This window comes from Rhipicephalus microplus, chromosome 6, assembly GCF_043290135.1.
Source record: "Rhipicephalus microplus isolate Deutch F79 chromosome 6, USDA_Rmic, whole genome shotgun sequence".
Taxonomy (NCBI): Eukaryota; Metazoa; Arthropoda; class Arachnida; order Ixodida; family Ixodidae; genus Rhipicephalus; species Rhipicephalus microplus.
The window spans coordinates 197354445-197365777 of NC_134705.1; the positions used below are offsets into that span (position 1 = coordinate 197354445).

The window sequence follows — 11333 nt, forward strand, 5'->3', positions numbered from 1 at the left end:
CAGAATTACGCGTTCACGTTTGCACCTATGTTGCAAAGTCTGCAACGATAGGATGTGAGCATGTGATGAAGGTGAGAAGCTGCGATCATAATGACCGAAGATGAATCTGATAGCTTTTTTCTGGATTGATTCTAGCTGCAATATGTCACACGTGAGGTGAGGAGACCATACAGTTGAAGCGTAATCTATTATCGGACGAACTAGTGATTTGTAGGCAGTCAGCTTACATTCCAACGTTGTATTTTTTTAAAGTTCGCTCTATATAACCAAGTTTTCGAAGCGCTTTTGCAGAGATACGGTTGATATGGGCATGCCCTTTTAGGTTATGTGAAAAAATGACACCCAGATATTTGAAATCACTAACTTGGGACAAGTAACTACCATTGGCATTGTAAGAGTATTTCAGCGGCTTCTTTTTGTTACCAAAAGTCATGGCAACTGTTTTGGTAAAATTTATTTTCATTTGCCACCTATCACTCCAATCGCAGAACATTGAAAATACCTTGTTTAATTCTTGTTGATCACTAGCATCAGTAACAATGCGATAGAGGACACAGTTATCTGCATATAGGCGCAACTTGACGTTGGTGTTATTAATAACACTTACTACATCATTAATGAAAATGACAAATAACAGAGGTCCGAGCACTGAACCCTGAAGCACTCCAGATGTGACTGTTAGCGATGAATAATGCGTGCGATTAAAAGTAACGAACTGAGATCTTAAGTGTAGATAGTCAGTGATCCAGTCTGTTCTGTTCTGTTTTAACTGTTTTGCTGTGGAGAGGTTGAGGTGCCTATTGCCTCGGCTACTCCATATCACAAAGTTCTGCAGCGAAAAATAAAATAATAATACAGAACAGTACCCAAAAAGTAATAATACGGGAAAGAAAAAAACATAATAACACACTGAAACCAGTTCAAATATCATGCTAATACACAGTTTTCTTCACCCAGTTCACACAGTCTATTCATTTAGACCTTTTTATTATTGCTCGCAGTTTACATAGAAGCTTTCGTGGCAGACCATGTCAAAAGCTTTTGAATAATCAATGAAAATGGCGTCTAGTTGATCGTGACTATTGAGTGTACAAGCTATGTCGTGTGCAAACTCAATGAGAAACCAGAGCGAAAGCCGTGCTGGCTTTGTGAGAGAAAATTGTGGAAAGTTAAATGCTGTACAATATGCTTGTGAATAGTGGGCTGAAGAAGCTTACAGCAAGTCAAAATAAGAGATATTGGTCTATAATTTACTACAAGCTGCTTGTAACCAGATTTAAATCCCTTTCAATTATCACGTAGCCGGAAAAATAGACAGCTTCCAGAAGACAGCATCGGAGACAGATACGATGTAGGCTGTTTTGCTGTCCAAACTAGATGGGGGCTCAGCGAAATTGTCGGATAGCTCGAATTCTGCTCATGTGGTCGTCTGCGCACAAGCAGACGCTTTTGCAGGCGCTCAATGTTAGCTAGTACTTTAAATTTTCCATACAGGTCAATTGTTCAGGAACACAAAAGAAGCTACAAAATTAACAGTTACATTTGTTTTCTGTTGGCTTCTTCTTCAGGATGCAAGGGGGCATCAGGTCACATAGACGTCTTTTAGACGTGTTTTGTTTCACTGACAACATTGACTCGATGCGGTCTTCTAAGCTGTCAGCGTAGCCTGTTTACGATGCTGTCCGGAATGGAAACACAGCCTCTGGTGAAGCTATCTGCAATTCTCAAAAAATCGCTCTGTGCTGTGCAACCATCTGGTTGTGCCATGCTGTTCTTGTCGATCTGACCCATCCCTCCTGTTTTTGCACAGGTGAAAATGAACCGAATGCGGCAAAGGATCGCACAGCGTCTGAAGGACGCACAAAATACATACGCCATGCTGACTACGTTCAACGAGGTTGACATGACGTAAGCACCTCTATTTCTGTTTTGCAGTTGAAGGGTTGCTACTAGAGCTGTCCTCTCACAATATATCCAAGCAAGCCAGATAGGCTAGCAAACGGTCCATTTGTTGGCAGAGAAAAAAAGTTGTGGCGCGTTCCTTAATGTAATCTCTGAATTTCCTTGTAGATTTCTGTTGCTTTTTTTCTTACTTATGTAATTACCACACCCAGAACTTGGCACCGCAGCAAGAAGTGATTATTTCGCATGTCCACCATTTTGGCAGGTGACCACTGAACCAAAGGCTTTGACATTGCCTTGCCCTTTGCTACAGCCTACAGGTTGCATGGCAGTTGTCAAAGAGCCAGTAAACAACCCCACGGTCTAAAATTTCGTTTTATAAAGGTTCTCGAGCATAGTATCTCCTCTTAAAAGACAAACATCAATTCACTTCTGTTTATACCGCCACGGTGGTCTAGTGGCTAAGGTACTTGGCTGCTGACCTCCATTGTCGCAGTATCGAATACCTTCTGCGGCGGCCCCATTTTTGATGGAGGTGAAAATGCTGTAGGCCCATGCACTCAGATTTGGGTGCACGTTGAAGAACCTCAGGTGGTCGAAATTTCCAGAGCCCTCCACTATGGCGTCTCACATAACCATATAGTGGTTTTGAGACATTAAACCGCACATATCAATCGTTATATCAATCAGTCATCATGCACCATTAGACGTAAATCTTCTGACATACAAATCCCTCATCATATCTAAACTAGAATATGCTGCACTCGTCCGGAGCCCGCACCAAGCACAAATTAACGAACCAGAATCGGTACAAAATCGTGCAGCTAGCTTTATTCATTCTTCATACTCGTACAACATCCCTAAACATTCAACTGATGTTGCTAATCTCTGTGTGTGTGTCGCCGCATGGCCAGTCTCCATTTGCTTCTTAAATTCTATCAAAGATCTCTCATTCAAGCACCCTGCATCATCCGACCGACATGCATATGCCACCGCACGACCCATTTTTGTTCAATCGCACGCGTACGTGCTCGGGCGACTACTTTTGCTGCCACATTTTTTTCTTCGCACAGCAGGGGACTGGAATGGCCTTCCCTGTGACATTGCAGCCATTACATGTTGATCAACTTTTGCGGACTGTGTACTATTGCTCACCATGAAGACCGCTCTCTGTAACATATATCTGTTAACTGACCCCTTATGTAATACCCCTTAACCAGGGTCTTTTAAGGTATTCAAGTGAAGTGGATGAGTGAAGTCACTCCCGTTACAATGTGGCGTACATACTGTTGCTCAGGAGCGTCATTCAGATGAGGAACAAGTACAAGGATGCCTTCACCAAGAAGCACGGCGTCAAGCTGGGCTTTATGTCGCCATTCGTCAAGGCTGCCGCATTTGCCCTGCAAGACCAGCCGATCGTCAATGCAGGTAAGTGCTGATTGACTAAACAAGTTTTTAAAAATATGCACAGCTTATGCAGAGAATTGATAAAGGAAAATATGAAACAGGTTGTGCGGCTGTAGCGACAATTGTGAGATCTGCTCAATGTATCCTCAGTGTTGCTAAAGGAGTCTTTCTATGATAGTGAAATTTCTAAGGTCAATTTAAAATTCAACATTTTTATACTGGTGATCATAAGCATGTGCAGGGTTTCGCCTTCAGGGCGGCGGGGTGAAGGTTCATCGGAGTGCTCCCCTCCTTATTATGTCAGTGTATGGGGCTGACTTTCTGCCCTCCACCCCCTCCAAGCTGCTACGTCCCCCTCCTTATTATTTCAATGTGTGGGGCCGATTTCGCGCCCCCTTAGGTGACGGGGTGGAGGCACCTTCCTTGCCTCCTTCCTGCGCACGCCTATGCTAGTGATAGTTTTCTGTTGTTTTCGTTTTTTTACATTAGCTATGGTGGTTCAACTTGAAAGAAGCACATAAATTGTGCATACAATTGGGAAGTAAATCATGCCCCCATCGTTAAACAGGGAAACATTTTGCAATATATTTTTTGTACCAGCATTCAATATACCCACTTAAAATATACAGAAGACTGAACCGTCCTACGCTTTCATTTTTGATAGATAATTATGTGACAGCACCAAACTTACCCACGAGATGACACATGCTGCATCCTGCTACGTTTTTTGTAAAACTCATAATTTGCATCGTACTGCACGAAGACATTCTTATCATCTTTTGGGGAAAAAAAGAAGATTGTACATGTTTGCAAAGCATATTTAGGCTACCACTTAGATTTTAGCTGATTATACGAGCATACTGGCAGGCACTCTGAAGTATTTGCTAGGCACAACCTTTCCAGGAAGTTCAGACTAGCCCTTGCAGCGTAAAGAAAATTTTCTATTTTTTAATCGACCTTACCACAAAATTACATTATTAAGTTCAATAAAATAGCTTCTGTCATCTATTGCGAACCAAAATATGTAAAAGTAATACGTACTCATATCGAAGTTTTTTTGCTGCAGTTATTTTGTTAATAGCAGTAAGCACGCATATCTATGTTCTCCGATGGACCATTTCCGTATAGTAGTTTATTTTACAAAAAATTGTAGCACTATTTGTTGTGTATACTTCCGTGAAAGTTTGCGCAGATTTCTTGATATCTAAGTTCAGTCTGATCATACAATCACCAGGCTTTATCGACACACGCGCTGCAATGGACCCTCGGATTTTTCTGAGGAAGCGTAGTATCCCAACATCCAAGTGCCTTAGTTCAGTTTCTTGGCAGCAGCAGCAGGTCATGCTTCAGATCTTGTCAAGATTAGTTATGAAGCCTCCCATTATGACAAATTTAACTATAATACGTGGGTTTTAACGTTCTAAAACCACAATAGGATTATGAGAGACCCCGTAGTGGAGTTCTCTGGAAATTTCGACCATCTGTTCTTTAACGTGCACTGATAATTTCATGTAGCATGAATCAGATTTCAGCCGTAAAAGGCCAACTACTAGGAACTGTATTTTAATAACCACCCATGAACAAGGATCCTAATGCCTTTCCTCATAAAGCATCCCTAGCCTCTGTATCACTCTGAATGCCCAAATCTTGTTCTGAAAGCACGAACGTCATCAGATTATTTTTTTTTTCTGTGTAGCAAACAGAATGTATGGAAAATTTACATGGCTTGTGCTTCCAGTTCTCTAACTCAAGCATCAAGAAAAGACATATTCACTTACGAATATAACGTATATTTTAGAGAAATTTTAGGTGGCCCGAGGTCATTGGACCTAAGAAAGTTAGGGCTGTCCACAGAAAAATGAGTACTTGTGACTTGATTTCATCTTTTGATGTACTCTAACATGCTTGCATGTGTGTAAATCTAGTATTCTGTTAAGCATGTGGTACAACTGGTGCAGCCTAGGAACAAACAGTTGCTCTTTAAAATGTAAGCTTGTTAACAGCTTCAAAAGGTTGTTACGCTGCTCTGAAACAAGGTTTTAGAGCTGCTCCAGAAGCTGCAGAAGAGTGGCTTCGGACGATCGCATCACCTATTAGTTGTAAAGCACTTTTACCGGAATGACCTTGTAAGTAAACAGGTACACTTTTTGTACCTTGTTGAACGTGATAGTGATTTTTCAGCTCCGTTATCTTGGCATCTTGTCATTAACATGGTGTGGCTCTGTTTCCAGTCATCGACGAGCAAGAAATTGTGTACCGTGACTACATCGACATCAGTGTGGCAGTTTCAACGCCAAAAGTACGTTCTTGCCTGATACGCATCTTTTGCATTAGTATCTACGATTTCTTTTTTTGTTTTTGTCTTTAGTGGCCCGTAGCCAATATCGCACTCTGGCTTCTAGCGGAAAAAAAATTCTGAAGTAGTTAGCATCAGGACAAATCATTCAAAAACGTCAGCGGCAACATAATATGTCTCATGACATCATGTAGTTATGTCATTACAGCGACATCATTGCCACACTAAAGGTGCACTAAACTCGTATGCATTCCCATAAAGGGTGAAATGTCGGTAGCAGTGGTGGTGGTAGTAAGTGCCATGCAGCTCACATAACTAAAGGAAGGACTGGATAAAGAAATGATTAAGTTGGAATGATGATGATGATTATTATGCCCGTTAAAGTGTTGCCAAAACTTAAGATCAAGATTTAATGCCTGAAGAATGCAGCAACAGTTCCACTGTGCAACGGTTTTCACAGCATGGAACTGGCTAGAATTTTTTTACTAATCTCTAATCGTAATTATAATGTCAACACAAAATAACCCCATCACACCATTTTGTCTTGTTTTCACACACATTGTTTTAATAGCTCCTCCGACGTTCTTCTTTCAGGGCCTCGTCGTGCCTGTAGTTCGCAACTGCGAGCGCATGAACTACGCCGACATTGAAAAGGCCATCTTTGCGCTGGGCGAGAAGGCACGCACGGGAAGCCTGGCCGTTGAGGACATGGATGGTGGCACCTTCACCATCAGCAATGGTGGTGTCTTCGGCTCCATGTTCGGCACGCCCATCATCAACCCGCCCCAGTCGGCCATCCTCGGCATGCACGCCATCTTCGAACGGCCCGTGGCCATCAGCGGAAAGGTTGGTTTGGGATGTCTGCCTTCTTTAATTGGCTCATAGTTATTTTGCCTAACTCTTTGCAACATGGCATCTTTAAGTGGAGATACGACTTACCTTTGCTGCGTACTATTGGCGAGGACGATACCACGAACAATGAACTACTGTAGGCTTTCAGAAAACTGAAATCTCATTAACGGAATTGCTGCCTAAATGGAATAACTGTCTCGAACATGTTTGGTTTTGTACTTGATTTCTGACCCCTTTCAGCTCTCATTAAACAGAGCTCCTGTTTTCCTGGTCCTTGTTTGCAAACAGGACCATGTTTGCCTGGTCTCTTCAAGTTTCTTTTAAATTTACTGGAATAGTAAATGAAAGATTCTCCTGGCCTAAAGGTCCTTTTTGTCAGTTCCTGTTGAATTACATGGTTACACATGAATGCTTTGAAAAAGGCAGTATCATGTCTAATAAGGTGTTGGATAGGGGTGTTTCGTCAGAAATTTCTAAATATATATATTTTTTTCCCTTTTAGGAGTGCTTGCTGCCAGCCCATAACTATTGCATGTAATTTGAGAGCATTGTTGCTTTGGGTTCATAAAGGAATATAGCATGACTGACTGTACATTAATTAGGTAATAATTTAATGTCTAACTACATTTGATTGCTATAAAATAGCCATAGTTTAATTCTAACACATCCGCTTGCTTTAATTTTGGTTGGTCTTGAAAACTTTGGCATGAAAATATATCAATTTCGCATGTTTATACAGGGTATATCATAATGCATGTCTCAAAAGGATAAACGGTCTCTAATGAAAACTGTTTAGTTACACTTCTGCAATACCAGGAACCGCTTGCTGCAAGATTGCAAGTTGGTGAGCCAAAAAATGTGTGAAAATAATATGTATGCATAAAACTAAACTAATGTGCAACACTCTCGAGAGACAACAGTGCTCTGCTAATAATAGCGAGGCATTGAAAGTTGTGAAGGAATACGTCTACTTGGGACAGGTACTAACCGTGGAGCCGAACCACGAGATTGAAATGGCGAGAAGAATTCGGGTGAGGTGGAACACATTCGGCAAGCACTCTCAAATCATGAATGGTAGATTGCCACTATCTTTTTCAAGAGGAACATATAACATAGCTGCATCTTACTGGTACTTAACTATGGAGCAGAAAGCTGGAAGCCCACAAAGAGCCCACACTTAGATTGAGCATGACCCATTGAGCAATGGAGAGAGAAATGACTCGTGTAACTAACCATAAGAGACAGGAAGTGAGCTGAGTGGGTCAGGGAACAAATGGGGGTTAAGGGTATCATCATAGATAGCTGAAATCAAGAAGAAGAAATGGACATGGACCGCGCATGTGACGCGTAGGCTGGATAATTGCTACTCCTTAAAGATAACTGACTGGATTCCCAGAGAAGGCAAATGCACGAGAGGAAGACAGAATGTTTGGTGGGCCAATGAGCTTAAGAAATTTGCAGGTATAACATGGCAGAGGCACAGGAAGGGTTGATTGGCGGAACATGGGAGAGGACTTTGCCCTGCGGTGGTCATAGTCAGGATGATGATGTTGGTGGTGAAAATAAATCTGCGAAAAAAAAGAAAACATGTGCATAAATAGTGCCTTAAAGCTCGCACACTAGGTAATTTGAAGGTAATTTTAAACAAGTTGTGTAAAGTCTGTGGTTACCAGACTACTGCATTTTCTAAAGGAGCCAGTAATTTAACGTGGTGAGCTTTGGGAATACGTTTTTACAACATAGCCAGGTCATGATGCTGTTCAGCTCCCATTGTAATTTCGGGAAAAATAGTACAATATTAAACCTGTGATTTCAAAGGTAAAAAAAAATGGAGTTTAAACTGATACATTAATTTTACTGCAGTTCCCTTTAAAGGCAGGAGAAGCAACAGCTCAAAAGAGAGGTTTTTGTCATGCAGAAGACACAAAATAGGCTAACGGTGATAGTAATGCACTGATGCAATGACTGCAAATGCCCATGCTTCATGTCCTCTCCATTCACCTCTCAGACAATCTGTACAGGTAAAATGCGCGACCCCGTTATTTATAGCTTGCTGGGATCTCATCTTGTACGTAGTTTATTTCTCTGTCACCACATTTAATAAATTGTACTTGAAACCTTGCCGTTGGTAATGTTAGCTTGAAGGATATTAAAAACACCTTAAAGATTTTATGGGTAACAATTAATGCTGCATCTGGTGTCATCCCTAGCTGTATACTCACATTGACAAACCTTGAAGAGAAACTAGTGCAAGTGTAGGGGTGATTCAAGATAGCGTATGCTACCTTTGTTTCTGCTTTATAGTCTTTACACTTACAGACTTGCAGGTGGACTTTTACAGAGAGCTATATTATAAAATGTCCTTTATCAATGGTGTTTGAGAATTGAACTGTACGTGTCGAATATTACTTCCTGACAAAACGAAAAGCCATAAGATCTTGCCCCCTGTTTCTTTTGATGAACGATGTCACGTCTCAGTGACTCCAGCGATGCACTCTCACCATCTCAGCTGTGAATCGCCTGCCCGTTATCACAGATCGAGATCCGGCCCATGATGTACATCTGCCTGACCTACGACCACCGGCTCATCGACGGCAGGGAAGCTGTCACGTTCCTCAAGAAGGTCAAGTCCGCCGTTGAGGACCCTGCCGTGCTTATGCTGGATGTCTAGCACTGAGTCGAAGCCCCACCTCGATGCACCCAACGCAGAATTGTTTAGATAGAATTAAACGCGTAAGTAGCTTGCTATCTGTGGTCACTTACTGTGCAAGGTTCACTTCAATTAATTTTTTTTCCCTGTCAAGGTACAATGTACAGTAGTGTTATGGGAAGTGAACAGAAAGTATCTAAAATGAGCTCGAAAACATGAACTCACCATAAGATTTGGTAGACGACAGCACAATTCTGAAAGTTGTACGTTATGAAATTCCGTTCAATAGTGCAAAAAGGTAATCCAGAAGTAACAATGTACAAAAAAAATTCATGCTTCTGTTTTAATATGTTCTGAACATACAACATTTTAACGAAATCATAAATTCAGTCATGGCACAGGAGTTCCAGAGGGAAGTGTAGAATGTAAAAAAAACATGCTCAAATTGGCTCTTTACTTATGTGTTGCATGCAGCTACCTTCTGTGGCTACAATTTACGGTTTCAGGGAGCATGTCATTAACTTATATGTGAATAAGATCCTTGGTCAAGCCGAGGCTACATGCTGCTTGCCCTGCTGCGGTGGTCTAGTGGCTAAGGTACTCAGTTGCTGACCTGCAGGTCGCGGGATCAAATCTCGGCTGTGGCACCTGCATTTTTGATGAAGGCGAAACTGCTGTAGGCCCATGTGTTCAGATTTGGGAGCACGTTAAAGAACCCCAGGTCGTCAACGTTCCCAGAGCCCTCCACTAGGGCATTTCTCATAATCATATGGTGGTTTTGGGACGTTAAATCTCACATATCAAATAATTAATTAATTACATGCTGCTTAAACTTCGATAGATTTCTCATATTCTAGTATTGACAAACTTTTTCATAGTGCTGTGTCCTAATGACCCATCTAAAGCTCGTAGAAATTCAAAACACAACCAGAGCTCATTAGAATGTACTAAACCACATCTTGTGCAAAAATAGCTTTGTTGTGTCCAATGATTCCTTATAAATGTGTTTTTACTACTTCTTCAAACCCAATATGGCATCTTATCATTATGCATTATATCGGAAGTAAATGTTATATAAGGCAAGCTATATAAGTGGCAAATGTGTAGGTGATATTCTAGTGTACTTAGCTGCTTAGTATTACAAACTGAGCACATAATTCTTGTTTTTCTCTCACTCTTTGTATTTACAGGGGAAGCCTGCCTCACCACAATGGACTGTACTTGAGAAAGCGCTCTTCAATGTCTCGACGATTTTTAATTTAGGTTTTTACAACCGTTTTGAGGAAAGACATACGGAAGCTAGGCATAGTAAGAAGTGGGCACGGCCCACAACAAGCGGCGCTGCAGCCCTGGTGTTATTGCTTTTCGTTCGTGTACAGGCTAGCAGCTTCTTATTATTTTTTTGCCATCTGGTAAGCAGATATCACCCTCACTAATGCAGAAAGCTACTACTCGCAAAGAGACGTCTTTGTATGATTGTTTATTGATTGCTTTTACTAGAATGTTTCGAAAGCAGTCTTCTTGAAGAAAAAAAAAAACTGGAAAAAGAGTTTGTTTTTGTTTTTACCTTTTATCACTCTTGCCAGTTTTGAGATAAAAGGGCACGATTCATTAAACCATGTTACAAAGCTTTTGTCTTCTGTCTCGTGTTGCCTTAGGAAATAGGCCTTGATTTTAAGTGCATGTTAAAAAGTCATAGCTTTGTTGCAAAGGCGAAGCAATGAATGGAATAGCAATAAATTGCAATGTCACGCGAAGAATGAAAAGCAGATCGAAACGTGCCGCGCTTTGCTCGTGCACAAATCACGCACAAAATGTACTCACAGGTACAGATGAATGCGAACAAGTGTATTAGTTGCTACTTCGCTGTTTTTGAAAAGAGCGCTCTTTTCGCAAATGGGGGCTGTGCAGCGAGTCAGGGACCTTTATGCACCCGGTAACTACAACAGAATCGTTCCATTGAAAGCCCAAGGTGTACGATTCTCCCCACTGCGAGGTAAGTGCGTGCGCAGGTGTGAGCGTCTGCCCCCCTCCCCTCCCCTCAGTGGGACAAAGTACACGTGGAAGACGAACACATCAGCGCGCGTCGCCACGACATGACAATCTGGTGACGTGCGCTCATTGCACCATCTCACTGGTAATTCTGAAAACATGATAGTTCCTGCGAGGTCGACATCGCCAGTGGTAAGTGGTAGATATAAATAGCTTGCCGTTTCAAAGGTCAAG

The 11333-nt window shown here is 41.6% G+C and overlaps 1 protein-coding gene across 1 annotated transcript in view; it reads left to right on the forward strand.

The window, feature by feature from the left end:
- LOC119166853 (dihydrolipoyllysine-residue succinyltransferase component of 2-oxoglutarate dehydrogenase complex, mitochondrial) overlaps positions 1-10740 on the forward strand; it is a 49085-nt gene extending 38345 nt beyond the window's left edge. The window contains exons 13-18 of the mRNA XM_037418226.2: positions 1811-1908; positions 3200-3330; positions 5541-5608; positions 6200-6451; positions 8994-9190; positions 10298-10740. Of these exons, the coding sequence (XP_037274123.2) occupies positions 1811-1908; positions 3200-3330; positions 5541-5608; positions 6200-6451; positions 8994-9128 (684 nt within the window). The 3' untranslated portion in view covers positions 9129-9190; positions 10298-10740. The remainder of the gene's footprint in view (positions 1-1810; positions 1909-3199; positions 3331-5540; positions 5609-6199; positions 6452-8993; positions 9191-10297) is intronic.
- The last annotated feature ends 593 nt before the right edge of the window (positions 10741-11333 follow it).